Source organism: Podarcis erhardii (assembly GCF_964252035.2).
Source record: "Podarcis erhardii genome assembly, chromosome: 2".
NCBI lineage: Eukaryota > Metazoa > Chordata > Lepidosauria > Squamata > Lacertidae > Podarcis > Podarcis erhardii.
Window position 1 is genome coordinate 33,065,413 of NC_138498.1, and position 18,747 is coordinate 33,084,159.

The 18,747-nt window shown below is 40.2% G+C and overlaps 1 protein-coding gene across 4 annotated transcripts in view; it reads left to right on the top strand.

Annotated features, from left to right (window-relative positions):
* The window catches only part of SPAG9 (sperm associated antigen 9), a 78,033-nt gene extending 60,850 nt beyond the window's left edge, over nt 1-17,183 (top strand). For 2 of the 4 annotated variants that reach the window (XM_081850696.1, XM_081850698.1), the window contains 12 exons: nt 122-349; nt 1,300-1,495; nt 1,719-1,841; nt 3,534-3,614; nt 4,561-4,628; nt 5,735-5,883; nt 6,331-6,502; nt 7,245-7,358; nt 9,090-9,128; nt 10,183-10,359; nt 11,392-11,538; nt 13,512-17,183. In XM_081850696.1, the coding sequence (XP_081706822.1) occupies nt 122-349; nt 1,300-1,495; nt 1,719-1,841; nt 3,534-3,614; nt 4,561-4,628; nt 5,735-5,883; nt 6,331-6,502; nt 7,245-7,358; nt 9,090-9,128; nt 10,183-10,359; nt 11,392-11,538; nt 13,512-13,627 (1,610 nt within the window). In that variant the 3' untranslated portion in view covers nt 13,628-17,183. Of the gene's footprint in view, nt 1-121; nt 350-1,299; nt 1,496-1,718; nt 1,842-3,533; nt 3,615-4,560; nt 4,629-5,734; nt 5,908-6,330; nt 6,503-7,244; nt 7,359-9,089; nt 9,129-10,182; nt 10,360-11,391; nt 11,539-13,511 lie in introns of those variants that run through there. The other 2 variants (XM_081850697.1, XM_081850695.1) reach the window with 2 other exon arrangements.
* The last annotated feature ends 1,564 nt before the right edge of the window (nt 17,184-18,747 follow it).

Sequence of the window (18,747 nt, forward strand, 5' to 3'; positions counted from 1 at the left end):
CTAGATTTTGTGTTATGATAACAGCAAATTGCAAGTATTTTATGAAGATCACCAACCCGCAAAGGGCACTGAAAAGTTAACTATCCAAGGTACTGAATGAAACCTTACATTTTTGTTTCAGGAGCCCGCGAAACTGACTATCCTACAGGAGAAGAAGGGTCACAAGAACTGGACTCTGGTCTGGTGGACAAATCATCCTTGTCTGGCAGTATGAATAGCAACAGCTCAGCAGAAACAGACAGTCTTTTAGGAGGAATCACAGTAGTTGGTTGTACGGCAGAGGGCATTACAGGGCCTTCTGCTGCCCACAGTGCCAATGGTGCCTCCCCCGAGACAAATAAACAGCCAGGTATGAAAACATTCACAATTTTTATTCAAAATGTAGTTTGTTGCAGCATGAAAAAATTGAGTTATCGCATTTTAAAATGGAAGCAAAAACTTTCAGATCTCCTTGCAGGGAGGAAAGATGGTTTACTGGAGGGAAAGTGACCAAGCATGAAGCCCTTTCACATAATGCTTTTATCATATAGTTTAGTGTTGCATCCAAACATGGTCTGAAGGAGAAGCCTTGCACTTCTCCTAAGTGATAATCACAGGGTTAATTTTCTCTCTCTCCGAATATCCTTTATTAGGCAGAGCAAACCACACACTATCAAACAGACACCATATTCAAATTGTGCAAAATACGAGCTCAGCATAACAATGTTTGTCCCAGTCAGATCTTTAACTCCAGAGAAAATCAATTTGCAAAAATAATACAATATAACACTACCACATCACCGATCAATTAAGAACCACTAAATCTCTTTATAATGGCCCAGTCTTTCTACATGGACAGCACTCAAGAATTCAGCCACTATTAAAGTAATTTGATCATTCCTGTCCGAGAGCAGGTCCAAAGGGTTAATTATAATCGAACCTCTTCACACCTCCATCCATCCGTCTATCCATCGAGGGGATGTATATCTTTAGGAGCAGACAACATGCTTGTTGTCCATTTGAGCTTATTAATTCAACATGCTGATTTGTTACAGAAGAAGTGTGTTCTTTGTAGCAGGGGTGGAGCATACATAATACAATGATGCTGCTTAGCAGACAGACTTGACACAGACTAATTCTGCCACTTGGCTATTCTACATACATCACCTTATCTTCTCAGTTTAGATACGTCTCTTCTGTATAAAAAACAAAAAGGAACGTAGAAAGAACCAAAGGAGTGGCTCATTAGGGCACACATTTTCATGCATGCTTTCTTGTGGTAAGGAACTGAGTGACCTATAACTGGAAAATGTACCTTAGACGTTTCAGCTGAGAATGATGCAGTGGACGAGAACATTCAGACGGCAGAGGAAGCGACCGAGGCGACAGAAGTCAATGCTGGCTCAGGAGAAGAAGCTGCAGATATTGCACAAACTGGAGTCTACACAGAACATGTCTTCACAGATCCTTTGGGAGTTCAGGATACCGTAGAGGGTTCTCCAGCATTTCAGCCTAGGTATGCCCCCCTTGGCATGAACAGAAAAGGAGAAGTAAAGGCAGAAAGAGATTATACTGCATTTCTAATGACAAATGTATTAACATCTTGTGGTACTGAGCTCCTAAATTTAAATTGGAATTACTAGAATGTGCAGACTAAGTAGAAGAGTATTGAAACAAGCCTAGTGTACTTTGAACAACCTTTTCATATTTTAACCATTTGACTTTCCCCTTCCTCTTAGCAACGAGTCAGATTTGTATAAGGATGTTGCTGTATTGCCAAATGAGCAGGATCTCGTAAGAGAAGAAGCACAGAAAATGAGCAGCCTTTTGCCAACAATGTGGCTTGGAGCCCAGAATGGATGGTAAACCAGGAACCTTAATTCCAAACTATTTCACTAATGGAAATGTGTCTAGTGATCAGTTCAATTTTTTCCTTTTCTGAGGCTGGTAAATAATTTCTCTTTTTTTAAAAAAAAAATGAAACCTCAACCTTGAAATTTGCTCTGAATTACAGATTCAGGTGAGATTTTTAAACAATTAACCGATGATTGACTAAGCCCCAATTAATCTTGTCACCCAGTCATCTGCATATTCAGTCAGTGATGTGAGACCCAGCCAAATAACTTAAACCTGGCACTTGAAAGTGGGAGGTTAGATAAGAGGTTCTGCAGTTACAGTATTGCACCATTGTTTTAATAAGTAAAGTTTTATAGCCTGCCCTTAAGCAAGAGTACTGTTGGGTCAGCTAACAATAATAAAAAAACCACAATACAGTCATACCTCATGTTACGTTTGCTTCAGGTTGAACGTTTTCAGGTTGCATCCTGCGGCGGCCCGGAAGTACCGGAATGGGTTACTTCTGGGTTTCGCCGCATGCGCAGACGCGCAAAATGACATAACGCACATGAACAGAAGCGGCGAATTGCGACACACGCAGACGCGGGTTGCATTCTGCTCATGTTGAGAACGGGCCTCTGGAACGGATCCCGTTCGCGACCAGAGGTACCACTGTAGTTATACAGAGGATTTTAAAAGTAGAGCAGCAGCTAAAACCAATTTCTGCTAAAAGAAGACAGGGGGAGCTTAAAAAACAGTCTTCCACTCTATTTTTTACATTTCTGCCCCACCATTCCCCCAAAAGGAGTCCAGTGAACCTGCTTGAGGAGAGCATTCAGTAAATTAGAGCACCACTGTCAAAAAGGCGATTTTCTTGGGTTGCCACCTGCATAACTTTTGACAGGAAGCACTCAGAGAAGGGCCCCTGACAACAGTCTTAAAGCATGGTGGATATTTACTGTTGCCTGTCACATCCCTGCCTCCCTCCAAAAGCCCAGGATAGAAGCTTTGCCGCAAGCCTAATTGCAACAGGGATAGGGTGGTTTTGGAGGTTAGCTCTCCCCTAGCTAGCTGTGATACACACCCCTGCCGCCACCCCCTGTTGAAAATGTCCCTGCCACAAGTAGACTTGAAATAAACCTTCTTCTTGGCACTTTGTCCCATTCCCTGCCGCAGTTAGACTCAGAAATTGATTCCAATTAAAGGCTTTGTTCAAGTCTAATTGTAGTGTGAGAGGGAATGAATGTGAGAGGGAGGGAGGGTGGGAGAGGGAGATCTTTCAGGAAGATCGCACCACTTCCATCCTGTTAGGCATGAAAAAAGCTAAAGCATTTTTGTCCAGCCCTAATTGCTGATGGCAGGGGCTAATGCGCAATGTGGTGCCCACAACAATTTATCAAGTTCCCAAATGTGCCCGCTATGGCAAAAGGGTTTGTGGCCTCAGTAAAGGTCTTTAAAGGTAAGCACTAGCATTTTGAATTAAACGATCCATTAGCTACTGACAGCAAGTTTAGATTCCTGAAAAGGGCACCAGCAAAGCTGAACAGAATTAAGCTACTGAAATAACCTAATTCAGGCTGGGCAAAGCAATATTGTTTAAGCCAACTTGTGATTTATTTATTTTTAAGCTAACAGCTATAAACAATACTGCCATTTTTAAATGCTAACATGGATTTTGGAATATTGGATTTTTAATTAATCTGACTTTATCGTTACAGCTTATATGTTCATTCTTCAGTGGCTCAGTGGAGAAAATGTGTTCATGCAATTAAACTTAAAGATTCTATACTCAGTATAGTGTAAGTTGCTATAAAATTAATTTTTTTTCCATAATGACATTCACATTTCTGTAGTTTAAAATGGAGTTAGCCGAGTAGAAAATAATTACACTAAAAATAGCTTCTGTGAAATGCTGGTTCAGAAAAGTTTTGGGGTTTTTTGGAGGGGGGTTTGAAGAAGAGAATGGCACATTGGGAATTGTCAGCAAGAAAATAGAAAGTGATGTATTTGTTGGCAATCATAAAGCTGTCATTGAGGATCCTACTAGGAATGTTTGTAGCTGGGATGTCATACCAACTGAAAGCTGGGAGGGAAAAGTGTGCAAACAAATATTCCCACAGTCTTTAAGTAATATCACTGGTTTAGCAGGACAGTCTGTGAGCAGAGATAGATTCACAAAAATCTATCTTCCCACATCACAAGCACGAAATGTTGCTGTGGGAGTCGTCCCCCCCCCCCCAAAAAAAATACTGGTACCTGTTCCAGGGTTCACGAGCATGTGGTTTGGTGTTTGTTTGTTTGTTTGTTGATCTCCTTCAGTGGTTTGTACCATAGTGTAAGCTTGGGGAGGAAGGTGCTTTTGTAGTAGCCATGCATATTGTCTTACAAAATAGGAAACTCAATAAATCTTCTCCTGCTCTGAAATAGTTGACTGAGGTTCTTTGGGGCTTGGTTAAGAGATAAAACAATTGCTTAAAAGACCATGAATAAATTTGATACAGTATTATTACCATTTCTTCGTATGCTAATTATGATAACAATTTCAGTTGAGTCTCATTTATATGTGAAGTTTAGACAGATGGAATGCACTGGTCGCCTGTTAGGGGTGGGAGAGGGTACCAACATAGGATGTGTTTGTTTTTGTGTTTTTGTATGTAGTGTTGACAGGGTTTAATGAGCACAACAATCTATTACTATGGTCAGAGTTTCCTCATAATATACATTTTGCCTTTCTTTCTTTTCTAGACACGTAAAAGGAATAGTATTAGTTGCACTAGCAGATGGAACTTTAGCAATATTTCACAGAGGAGTAGGTAAGCCTTCTATTTATATACCCTAGAACTGTCACATATTTATATGTCTGGTCTACTTCTAGAATGTGGACACATTGCAGACCTTTACAGATCATCTGCTCAGTGGGAAATCTTGTAATTCTTGGGATAATATTGACCAAAAAATGAAGTCCTCCATTATTATTACTATTATTACTACTACTACTACTACTACTATTACTACTACTACTATTACCACCACCATCATCATCACCATCAATTTATTTATTTATACCCCACCCTTTCCTCTGATGGGACTCCATGTAGCTTTATTCCATCTCCAAGTAGTATAAAGAGTCATCAAGAATGTTCACTTCCCTCTCTTCCCATTCATCTCTATTCTCCTTAAAATATGCGGCTTCATTGCGGGCTACATACTTGCAGTCCTTTGGGTAGCCTGGTGCTGTTTTAGCTGCTGTCCTGTACATGAGCATGGATGGGTAGAGGCTCATTTGCCTGTGTGTAGCATCCTTTTAGGAACTGATGCGCCATAGAGCACCTTGAGGATACCTAAATGTGAAGGTATCTCTATTGCTTGTTTGTGTTCAAATATATCTGAACTATTGCCTTACGTACAAGTCAGTGTGTCATGGTTTTTAAACATTCACTGTTCTGTGGGTGGTATTGCTGTTTTGGGTTTATTTTGCCTATCAGAGCACTTGAATGCCTATAAAGAATACACGACATAACTTAAATGAGTATTCCTTGAATGTAAGGCATGTGTGTCTGGGCATTTTTTCTTTGTCACCCTTCCTGCGTTTGGTGCTACCCAGATGTTTTTGCGCTACAACTTCTATCTGCCACACCCAGCATGGCTAGCGGTCAGAATTGATGGAAGTTGTGACCTGAACCATCTTAAGGGCAGGTTGACAGAGGCTTCTTTATGCCATTATGGATTTTATCTGTTCCCTATAAAGTTATGGATTTGAATAATGGAAAATAAGTGAATAGAAATGTAGTAGTTTACATATTTTAGTCATGTACACAAATTAACATTTGCAGACAAGGTTTGCTCATCCCCTTAATAATTTCTTCTTCTTCTTCTTCTTCTTCTTCTTCTTCTTCTTCTTCTTCTTCATCTTCTTCAGATGGGCAATGGGACTTGACAAACTATCACCTTCTAGATTTGGGCCGACCCCACCATTCAATCCGGTGTATGACTGTGGTACACGATAAAGTCTGGTGCGGCTACAGAAACAAAATTTATGTGGTTCAGCCGAAAGCCATGAAAATAGAGGCAAGTTAAAGCAACCATTTAAAATTGGTGAATAATGAGGGAGAACTCATTTAGAAGGAAGGAGGTTAAGTAGGAAATAAAGAGAACATCTATGAAGGCCAAGCAAGCAGGATCATAAGTTATACATGACCATGAATATGTGAAAAATCACTGTCAGAAGATACCCATTAGTAAATATTGCTAATTCAGTAGATTTACCTTTGATCCATTGAAGGATGGCTGGAGGAGATCACAGGGGGCTCACAGGATCAATTTTTTTTTTAAAAAAGCAGATTTTAGAGCACTGATTCATACTAAATAAAAGAGCCTTTGCTGATCCTCTCTTAACAGTGTTACTGAGAGAGGGGGAAAAGATGAGATCTTATTTTATCTTAGTAATGTGTAAACTGGAGGCATTGGAGAAGTATTTTATTATGCGTCCCTTAATTAAACTATAATTCATTTCAGAAATCATTTGATGCACACCCAAGGAAGGAGAGCCAAGTGAGACAGCTGGCCTGGGTGGGAGATGGAGTGTGGGTATCAATCCGTTTAGATTCCACACTCCGCCTTTATCATGCTCACACTTACCAGCATCTGCAAGATGTCGACATCGAACCCTATGTAAGCAAAATGCTAGGTAAGTCATTGGCCTGAATCGGACAAGTCACCTTCTTGTACAAATGAAAAGACATGGATGAATTATGTTGCTGGCTGAACACCCTACAAATTACTGCATAGTGATGGCATGTAGTTCTATTTGCACTACAAATAGTAGTAAGGTCTTGTGTGTAATTTCCTCTAAGGAAAACGTGAGATGTGAGGCCTTCAAGGGCATAACGGGGAGGCACTAAGAAGACCATTGACTACAGTGTCAACAGAGTGTAAAGTCCTTTATTTTGTGCTTCGAAATGAGGAAACAGTCTCCTTGGGAAAAGAAGAATAGGAAATGTTAGGCGCCATTTTTCATGGGGCAAAATAAGTTGAACTTTACTATACTTTGAACTTTGGGAGTTTCCTCTTCATATCTTTATTTCAATCTTTAAAAGCTCCAGCTAGCTCAGTATTGTTGACACTGGCTGCGGCTCTCCAGTTTTTCAGTGAAGTTCTTTTCCCATCACCACTTGAAGATTTGGGGATTGAACCTGAGATATTTTGCATGCAGAGCATTGTGTCTGCCATTGAACTACATGGGGACGTCCATGGAGCTAAGGAACTGTTTGGAGATTTAAAGAACCCCAGTCATTCAAAGAACAAAGAGTTTCCAGAACTTCTCTTTTTGTTTGTTTATAAAACATGGAGTAAAGTTAGGTTTAAAATGAGACATTTCCTGCAGATATGTATCTTTTGGTTTCTAATGAGTGCTGCTGTGTTTGCTTCAGGTACTGGAAAACTGGGATTTTCATTTGTGAGAATCACAGCTCTCATGGTGTCCTGCAATCGGTTGTGGGTTGGGACAGGCAACGGCGTCATTATCTCCATTCCATTAACAGAAAGTAAGTGCAATAAGAAAAGTAGATTAAACAAGAGTGCCACTATTTCAGACCACATAAACTCTTGTGCTGGCCCGTGTTTGGTGTTCTCCAGCAACTCTGGTAAATTTTCTGATTTCAGTCTGGTCCGATTCTGTAGTTTTCACAGGGATTCTCAGGGACTGGCAGCTTCATATACTAAAACAACAGCAAACCTTCTCAGAGATTTGATGGTACTCCTCTGTATTCACAAATGCAAGCAGATGGAGGTGGGCACACTAGATGTAATGCTAAGTAAGTCCTTGGAAAACACATCAGTTTTTTAATTTAATAGCAAATGAGGGGCTTATCTAACAACTTTGTGCTTCGTCATCTTCCCACTGCATCAGCCACTTCTCCCTCTTCAATAGACCCCACCCAAATGTAATCCTGCTGCTTTCGTCCTTCTGCCCTGTTTGCTCTGGAATTCCTGATAGATTCTGCAGGTGATGACTTTCTCTTCTCTGGCTGCCACAATCCCAGCCCCTAGCTTGAAAAACAGACATAGAGAGGGAACTGCTTCTGTAAATGCTAGGGACAACTAGATTCAATTTCTAACTATTTTCTGGATCTGCCTAAAATGAAAAGGAAAGTGTTATAAAATACTTTTTTTTTTAATACCCAGCCCACTTCATTCCATAAATCCTTGCCCAAAAACTCTCTGCTTGGGGCTTCCATTTTTGAATACTTATTTAATCATGTTTAAATAACTACAGATTTTTCTCTCACTATGCTGAAAATGCACACTTTCCTAGTATAATATTGGTGTAATGCTGGGGTGGACTGTTGTGGGTTGTCATGGTATATTTTGCTAATGATGAATTCTTTCATATCAGTTGCTTTGAACACCACATGCATTGTTTTCCATGCTGTCCCATTACATTGATCATCCATTAAATGTCCGGTTTTGCGTTGCAATTATGTACATTCAATCAAAAACAACTACTTTGAATTGTAACAGTTTTTTAAATGGTGAAAATGCTCCCGAAAATCAGCTACATTCACCTTAGGCAGTTTTCTTATAAAATGCAGTTAACTTTTGTTAGAGGATAGAAAAGAGGAATTGGTGTTCTTTTTTATATATGCTTCTAGGACTAAATAGGCAAGAATATGTAGAGATTGCTGATCTGGACAGATATCCTTACCACCACCAGTTGTTTTAGCAACAGGTGCTCCCAACTCCATATAAGGTGTTCTAACGATTGTGACGATAATGTTTGTGACATTATCCTTACCACCTAGACAGCATCAGTGGAGCTTCGGAGGAATAGGTAAGTATGGGGGTGGTGGAGGGGGAAAAAAGTCGGGTGACAGCTACCCACCCCCTCACCTAAGACAATGTCCACTGCTTGTTGGCACACAAACTAAAATGTGAGAAACAGAGCTGGTGGATCTTTTTCCGCCCCTTTCCTGGAGGAGGAGATGACAGTCTTATTCCTATCAAATTTGATGGTGTCCGTTCTTGAAGAAAAGAGAGAAAGGGGAAACGCATTTTGCCAATATGTCAGAATATTAAAGGTGCTCCTACTTCCTTTGGCCACTGAAGCTGAAAGAAAGATGTTCATTTATCTTCTTCTGATTGTACCTTCTTGTAGTTAGGAGCTTACTATATAAAGCTCTTATCAAAAACCAGAACGCAAGTGGTGGGTTCTCATTAATCCTTCTCCTCTGCTGTCACACCTATCCATTTTCCCCTTTCCTCCTTTCTTACTTTAGCTGTAATCCTCCACCAGGGACGTTTACTGGGGCTGAGGGGTAAGTGCTGATCCCAAACACAAAAACAGTTCTGTTTTCTCAGGCTTCTCTAATAGCCACTCTTGAGGCTGTTTCCCATTTCTCTAAAATTTACTCCCCCCCCCCCTTGTATGTTCCTAAACCGTTTTTCCACTTGAGGTTACCTGCATTGCAGTTTTTTATGTTTGCTAAATGACCACCAAACCCGCTGAGCAGTTTAGTGTCTTCATCTTTTGTTGCAGCTGAACTTTTCATGCCGGCTTCTTGTTTTTCTTCCAGCACCATTTGTAATATCATAACCTTATAAGTGTCATTAATCCACATCATATTTCTCTTGTTACAAATCACATTTCTTTCCCTCTTCTGATACTGTTACGAGTGGAGATAGTTTTGTGTGTCTAGCATACAAAATCACTTTGTGGAATTGAAACTAAGGACTTAAAATACGCCCCCATTCGTTGCCTCTCTCTCCTTCCCAACTCTTGGCTTTAGGAGATCTTAAGAATCATGGTTGCCAAGAAATATTTTCTTTAAAAGGAGAGTACTCTGGCAGTTTAAAGGCAGGCTAAATTTATTGGGGCAAAAGCCTTTGTGGACATGTCCATTGAAGCCAATGTCACAATAAATGTGTTTGTTTTTAAGGTGCCAAAGAACTTTGGAGTGTTGGTTACAGCAGACTAACAAGACTATCCTCTGGAATTCCCTTCTTGAGCGTCATTTACCTATGTTAGAAGTCTATATTTCATTGATAAGCCCAGTCCATGGATCCCCTGTGGAAAAATCTGAGATGCACACTTTTTGTGAATATAGGTTTTGTTTTGCAAAAACATACAATTTATGCTAGACTAGCAAACTACTCCCTTTCTTCCCTGAGGTATTTCAAATAACTAAGCATGCTGTCTTATTCCTTTCCAGCTCTGTCTTGAAACAGCATCTTCTTGCCCTTTTGTTTCATTTATCTAAGTTGGCTTTAGCTTCTAGACTGGTAACCGTGCGGTTTCGTGATGAAACCGAACTTTGCCATATTTGCAGCTGTCCCTTTCAAGTGGGAAACATTTCCTTTCTCTCTCCCTAGCTAACAAAGCAGCAGCAGGTTCTGGCAACCGTCCAGGCAGTGTAATACGTGTATATGGTGACGAAAACAGTGATAAAGTGACACCCGGGACCTTTATACCTTATTGCTCAATGGCGCACGCACAGCTTTGTTTCCATGGGCATCGTGATGCTGTTAAATTCTTCGTTGCAGTACCTGGTAAGTTTTGTGCAGGACTCCTCCGTTCAGTTTTCAGGGGTTTTTTAGAGTTAACGTGCTGGGTGTGACAGTCATGGATGATATTCCACATGGTGCTAACAGATAAAACGTAGCTCTCCCTTCTGCTCCTCCCTCTTGCAGCTCCCCATGACACTCTTAATCTGCTCCAGAGGAACTTCCAAACGTGTGGAGCAGGTTTTGGCATGGGGGGGGGGGGGGAGAAAGGAAGGGGAAGTCGCATTGCGGACAATGAAAGTCTGTTGTGCAAACGGGCTGGTGAATGGATGGAAAGACCAAGGAGATGATTACCAGAGTCTAGACAAGAACTGACTAGAGCATTGTTGGCAGGCTTTTCAGTTCCATCATCTCATGCAGGAGGAAAATTATAGTTAGTTGCTTCAACAAAAGAGCCGGACTGCTGAACCAATTGTACCAGCAAGGTGCAATTCAAAGGCCTCATTGAATCCCAGCCATCAATACTACCCTCAAGTATTGTTAATATTCAGGGAAAGAGATACCAGCTTTGCTGCATCTCTCAATTTTCACAAGTATGCCATAGTTTTAATTTTAAGCGGGTTACCTATACAGTGCAAACGTTAAGCAATGTGTCACTACTCAGAAATATTTATTTATGAAAGGCACTTAATCACTAGCATATCTAAGCGGAGTGCATAAAAATAAACCACACAGAGAGTAAAACAATTAAAAGTCGTCATAAAACTGAATGCTACCTTAATTTTTGCTGTCCCAATGTTTACAATTTCTTTTCATGCTTCATGAGAGATGACAACAGTTTAGCAAAGATGTTTAAGATTATCTAGGCAAGAAGGTCAGACACACTTAGGAGTGAAGCAGGGAGTGACAGCCATTAAGTTTTTTTTTGTAATACAACGAGAAGGGTTTTTCTTTTTATTGGGGGGGGGGGGAGGGAACTGTTTGCCAGCATCTGCTTAATCACTTCAGGAAACTTGTTTGTCAAACTACAGTACTCCATAAATCATAATGTTGTTGATGCTTTCCCCCCAACATTAGGTCAGGTTATTTGTCCACAGACAGGAGGAGGCCCAGAGCCACCCAGTGATAAAGCTGCCGTATCTGCGCAGGAATCCAACAGCCAGGCTCCCTTAAAATCGATGTTGGTGATAAGTGGAGGAGAAGGGTACATTGACTTCAGGATGGGTAAGACCCTTTTATTAACTTAGGACAATTCAATAAAATGCTAGAAGATATGACCACTTCTTTCCACCCCGACTGAACTATAAGTAGATTTGAGGATGGTTTGATTTCAGAAGGTTTCCCAAAACTCCCTAAACAACATTTCTGTATTGTTGATGAACTTGTATCAGTGACAATTTAGACAGGCCAGATTATACATAGCAATGGATTGGAAATGGAAAATATTCTTGCGGCCTGATGGGCCATCAAATATCCTCAACAAGCGGCAGGTACTACTCACCTCATCTCTGGCAGTGTCTCATATTGCAACCAGTTCACTCTGTCCCATAAAACTCTATGGAAGTCATTGATAACTAATCCCATCACTGTGCCTCCCCTGTTTTCCACTTAATCCCACTCTGGGTTCCTAGTTTTGATAGCAATGCAGCGATGAAGGTATGAACCTGATGCACCTTTCCATAGTTTATAGCTAGTAAACCCTTTTTTAAAAAAATCCCATTTATTCAAGCCTGTGATTATCAGAACATTTTATCCCCCCCCCCCCTTTTCATAAATCAGATTGTACTGAATTATACAAATTATTCCAATTTTGTTCCTAGTAATTCTGGTATAGGGACGTGGGTGGCGCTGTAGGTTAAAGCACAGAGCCTAGGACTTGCCGATCAGAAGGTCAGAGGTTCGAATCCCTATGACGGGGTGAGCTCCCATTGCTCGGTCCCTGCTCCTGCCAACCTAGCAGTTCGAAAGCACGTCAAAGTGCAAGTAGATCAATAGGTACCACTCTGGCAGGAAGGCAAACGGCGTTTCCGTGTGCTACTCTGGTTCGCCAGAAGCGGCTTAGTCATGCTCGCCACATGACCCGGAAGCTGTACGCCGGCTCCCTTGGCCAATAAAGTGAGATGAAGGCCGCAACCCCAGAGTCGGTCACGACTGGACCTAATGGTCAGGGGTGACTTTACCTTTACCTAATTCTGGTATGCTGCTTCTTCCAGAAGCCCTTGTTACAGATTAATGCCAGGAGACTACAAAAGAGTTTAGATTTTTCTCTGTCACTGTTTTATGCTGGTTTTCATATATGTGTCATTTGTTTATTGTTGGGAGCCACTTGGAGTTGCTTCTCAAATGTGTCTAGCAAGTTTAATAAATCAGTTTCGCTTCCAAGTGGGTTGCGCTCGGGCCACCAGGTCCCACCCCTGCCTCAGCATTGTGCGGGGTAGCATCCCGCGTCATGCTGAGGGTGTCCCGGCCATGCCATTTGCCAGGTGACCAATCAGGACACTGTGGGGGCGTGGCTGGGGCCAATTTAAACCTTGGCACAACTCTGGAATCATGCGTAAGGGTATTCTGTTAAAGGAATCCAGGGGTGTGGATCTTGTCTGAACCCCGGGGAGGGGCTAGGGCCATGCCACAACCCAAGCAGGAACCCAGGGGGGCTCGAGTCGACCCACATCGGTGGGGCTCCCCCTACTGGTGGTTTACCCTTCCAGACTTCCTGCAAGGCAGGCAGGAGTCAGATATAGTCTGTTGATGCCAGTGCCTAAGCCAATACCGCTCACATTCTGTAACCAATAAAGTTGTGGCCTAAATTTTACCCATTAACACTAACCTAAATTCTGTGTCCTTGTGTCTTTATTCTCCTGGGGGTGGCTTGGGGGTCTTGAAGCGCAAATAATAATGAGAAGAGAAACCCGTCTGTGTTAGGGGCAGGCCACTGTTGTATTCTTTAAGAGCTCTCTGGTTCTTAAACTTTAGCAGTACCATTGCAGACATGGAGGGCAGCAGATGGCAATGGGTTATATGTGTGCTTTTATGTGCATACATACAACATAGCGTATTTTAGTAATATTTCTGTTTTCATTGAGTTCAGGTGACAGCTGTTTTTCCTTTGGACTCGCATTTCTAATGGGCTGCTGCAACCTTTCTTTGTATCCCCTGGAATCGCCTGTTCACGTACAATGTTCTGCCTTCCTTCCCAGGTGATGAAGTTGGTGAATCAGAAATCCTTGGAGAGGCACTACAACTAGAGCCTTCTGTAGCCAAAGCTGAGAGGAGCCACCTGATAGTGTGGCAGGTTATGTGCGGCAGTGAATAAGCCCCTCCCTCGAAAAGCGGCTTGAGACAGCAAAAGCTTTTGCATGTCTTTTGTTTTCATTTTGTTTCTGTGGAACCTGTTTCACTACATTTGAGCATTTCTTTGCCATTTGACTTTATATCACATACCTCTCAAACCTTAACAATACAAGAAATTTGCTTGTGCTGTTTTACTGCATCAGTGTTACGTAGCAAGAACAAAGTGGTTTCCCCAGACAAATGCTGTACAGTAATTAGGTCTCCCAAATGCCCCACTGCAATAGAATTCAATTTATTTTATGGTGTCACTTTTACGACAAATTTAGTTCAAGCATCTTGAATTCATCTGCACATTTGAGTAAAACAGCAAAGTTATTTCCGGTGTACTGTTTCAAAAATATCAGATGAATTATATCCAAGTGTCTGTGCGGATTAAAACAAGATGTAAGTTCTTTATTTTTTCACTTCTAAATCCTATCAAGCTTGTTTGCCCTGATGTATTGAATGTGCTTTGCTCATATCAAGATCCATGGGCTGATAACATAAAGTTTCTTGTTTAATTGCCAGCAGCACTAAAGATGAAAAGTACTGCCCTTAATAATGAAATTTGTGGTATTTTAAGGGGAGAATGCTTTCCTCGTTTCCCTATGTACTTGGGACGTAATCAAGCTGTTCCCATCTTGATTAATCTCAAAGGACATTCTTGGAATTATTTGCAGCCTGATTATATGTTCCTTGGGCAGAGGATAGGTCACCTTTGCACGCCTATCATCTTGGATCCCAGCTGGTCAGGTCCATGATACGTGACGTAAACAGACTCAAACAGGGAGCAAATTAGCTGAGAGCTTTTAACTACTCAAGTGAAAAATCACCCCTAAATTGGTTCCAGATGCATTGTTGTTCATAGTCCATTTAACTATGTATGTGAAATTGTATGCAGAGAGTTGCCAATCACTTGCAATGGTGTGGTCACTTACATTAATGGGACAGAATCACTGTAAATGGTCTGGGAGTCTACCCCCGAGTCCGAGGAAACAAAAATAACTCCATCCATCTCATTCTGTTTTACTACAAGCTTTGGAAAGCGTGATCTCCTTTGCTACAGATTTCCCCAATTGAATGCTATCCTTTTAATTCATTAAAAGGTGTAGCAGCTTCCTAATATTTCATTTCTTGGAAAGTATGAATTAAAATATTTATGTTCATCTGGTACCTGCCAAGAGACTGTGGCTATTCCCATTAGATGGGAGCAGATTTTAGTGACAGAATGGAAGAATTTCAAAAGCGTTTCAAATAAAAAAAAGGAACAGTCTTGAAAAACTGCCTAAACATTTTTATGCAATAGGAGCAGTTTGTGATCTGTCAAGGAAACATGTATTTATATATAATATATACACACACACACACACACACACACACATTAATTTTTTTTAAATCATGTTAAGCTGAGATCTATTGTGTAAATATTTATTTAGGCAGCTTTTTAAAAAAAGAAATGAGCGTCTTACCTGATAAAAAAAATTAGTAAAACAACATTCAGGTCTATTGGTTATAGATTTATATGTATAAATACTTTTTAAGCACCATATTTTGTACACAACAGATAAGTTCTGGTAAGTATGTATTTAGACCATGAAATGTGTGGTTAAAATTTATTGAATGTCTAATATCTTTGGTAATAGAATTTTTTCCTCCAATATGCCAAAAGCGATAAGTGATCACAATTTACTCAACATTTTCAAATGGCTAAACTGTGTTTAGAAAATTTGAGAAAAAGAACCCTGATCTAAAAACCTTATGGAAGATCCAGAAAAGCATGTAGCTTTTTCTCTTCTTTGTTTTCCAGAATGCTCTCACATGCATAAATACACCACACTCATTTGTGTTGCAAATCCAAGCACTTATCCCACACTGGAGAGAATACAATTCAATTTGGAGAGGATGTTCAGAGGGGGAAAAGGCCTTTTGCTGCATGTGCCTAACTTGGCACAGAGAACTGTATCAAGACACACATTTTGGCTTTTATACTACCCACTCCTAGCTGTATGTACACCATGTAATATTGTGTGTCCAAATGAAAATGCTCACTAATTCTTCACAGTTTCATGAGCCCATCAACTTTAAATCCTGCACTCTTGTGGGCACCTCTAATCCTTTCATGGTATGATTTCTTGGAAAGTATTCTCCAGATCTTTTATGGGTGGCTGAATCGCTACATTCACATTCTTGGAAAAACATAGTTATTTTCCATTTTAGTGTGGTGCTTTCCTTAAAAAAAAATTTGGAAAAAATTTAATGAGCTATTTCTCCGAAGTGCTTCACTGCTGTCAGACAATAGATGCACCTGGGTAGCATTTTTAATAGCTTGCCAGTTGTAGTGAGTAAACTGAGCCATTCTGTTCTCATTGAGTCAAGTGCTATTCACAGCAGAGGAGTGAACGGTCCAGCAGAGACTTCAGCACTATTTTTCAGTGCAAGTGAGAGATTGGCACATGTTCCCTTTCCCTTGTTCAATTTCAAATGTATCCCTTGTCGTAAAGAATAGCAGGTTTAGATGGTGGGCGTCACCACCATTCACAAAGATTTAAACACTCCCTGTTCCAGCGCACTTTTTAAACGATAGGTGGTAAAGCTTGCTAAATTTAATGATTCCCTAAAAGAATAAATAATCTGTTTTGAGAATGTCTTATGTATCACGTACTCATAGTTCTAAAATCAGGAGTTGGAATGAATCTCTTGATAGTTAACAGTTTGTTAATAGTTTGAGAGAGCATTTCAAGCACAAAAATATGCAGCACATGATTTGTCTGAATAGATGTGTCTTGCATGGTAAAAGGTAAAATGAAATTTATATATCCTGCCATACTGTTCATTTCTTTGTAAGGTCTTCCTGCGTTGGATCAGTTAGAACTGGCAGAGTGTAGACACTTTATCATAGGCTGCCTTAGTAACTACAAAATGTTTTTATAATCTTCTAATATGCTAACTGTTCTAATGAACATGGTGTCTTGAAGATAATGTGTAACTGAATATTTATTTCCATGTGAGTATTATGAAAGTTACCAAAGGACTGAAACTGACTTGGCACTCTTGCAGTTGACCCTGTGCATAAAGGATCTTATAAAGATCCTAAATTTGTAAAAATGACACAGAGTGGGAAAAAAACACATTTCTTTGTGGATGCTAACTTTATTTTCCTAACAGGGTTATGCCATATTGTAACAACCTATGTTGCACCTCAAAACTTTGTTCTATCCACTAAATATTTTTCCTTCCCTCTAACAATTTCTTTGCTGCACATTTCTCAATCTTTTAAACATGTTTTAACACATTTTATGGTCTTTAATTTTTCTGAAAATGTTGTCTAGACACTTTATGCTGAATCTTAATTGCCTCTGTAACCTTGAGATGGATACTGCAGCATTAAAATTGCTGTCTGTTTAAAACTTGAGGCTTCTTTCTGTGAGCCAGAAAGCTCATATAGCAGTGAAGTTATTTCAGTATTTATTATTGAATCCTTGGGGGTTCAGAATGTAACTTTGTACATGAAATATATATAAATATGTATATGAAACGCATCCTTGCTTTAGTGTCTTTCTTACACCCCTGTGATGAGTGCAGGTTATAATAATTAAGGATTTATTCCATCTTGTCAGAAACAGCTTTTTGCAAGAGTAATGCAAAGATGACTACAGATTGATTTTTATGCTGTCATGTATTCAGCATGGATTTGTGTGGTTAAGGAAATGTAGGTGATTACACCTATGCAACCCCATACTTTACCTGACCAAATTGGCCATGGTAAAAGCCACTTAACAACAATAATGAAAAGACAAAACTCCAAATGTCATTTTGTAAGCACCCATTGATTCATATTGTTGAAGTATGTAATGTCTTCATGTCATTGGGTAGAAGAGATACATGGAGAAAGGAGGACTCAAGGCACCCTTTGTAACAACAACAACAACAACAACAACAACAACAGCAATTTATTATTTATACCCCGCCCATCTGGCTGGGTTTCCACAGCCACTCTGGGCGGCTTCCAACAGAATATTAAAATACAATAGTCTATTAAACATTAAAAGCTTCCCTAAACAGTGCTTTCTAGCAGGTACCTTGCACCCCCATTAACTATGTAATGAGGATATCATGTGGCTAACCTAAAAGCCTTATATATCAATCTCTTATCTCATATGATTCCTCTTAGATAACAGTTGTATCAGCCATTTTATTTTTGTTCTTACATTTACCATCTTTCCCTCAAGGATTTCTACCCACCTTATTCTCACAAGAATCCTATTCCATAGGCAAAGCTGAGAGAGTGTGATTTGCCCTGGTGAATTTTATAGCTGAGCAGAGATGTGAAACTGGTTCTTCATAGTCCAAGCCTAACAACTCTATCCCAGTTTACACACACTGGTTTACCATGAATACACCAATTTGGGCTCTCTTGCTCTTCCTCACTAGATGCACAAAAGAAACAGCAACCCCTGATTTAGTATTATGTCTGAACCAGAGATTGTGGATTTTGGGGGAGCAAACAAACCATGGCTTTGGATCAGACATAGTGCTAAGCCAGGGATTACTTTCTGCAACTAGTGGGAAGGAGCAAAGTGGTTAAGATCAGCAGGTATGTGGTAAAAATGTAGATGTGCAAACCAAGCTCAGTCTTATTATCACTTAGACTTGCAATTTAAAACCCTGGATTTACTTTCTTCATATTTTGAGAGAGATGCAACAAGAGGAATGTGTATGGGGTCCCATCATTCTGGCCTAGTGATCTGTGGATTATAACTAGTCAACTGACTGGTTTTGAAGTACAATACTCCTTTTACCTGAGTTCACCATCCTTTTGAGTCCTAGGAAGTGCTCTGTGGTGTAACCATTACAAAGATAAATCTGAAGACAATTATGGTGCTATTCTGCCATCACTTCACTAGAAAAATCTGCATATACTACAGATCATACTCTATTCTCAGGTGATACCATAAATTTATGGCACCCCATGCTTTGCCCCAGTGATGTCCAAAAGTAGTGATTGGCCACTGGGTTGTAGATCAATCTTTTGAGTGTCAGTATTTGAGAATAGGATTCCCAGCGGAATACTTTGTGTTCGAATTACCAAAGGTTAAACTTTCC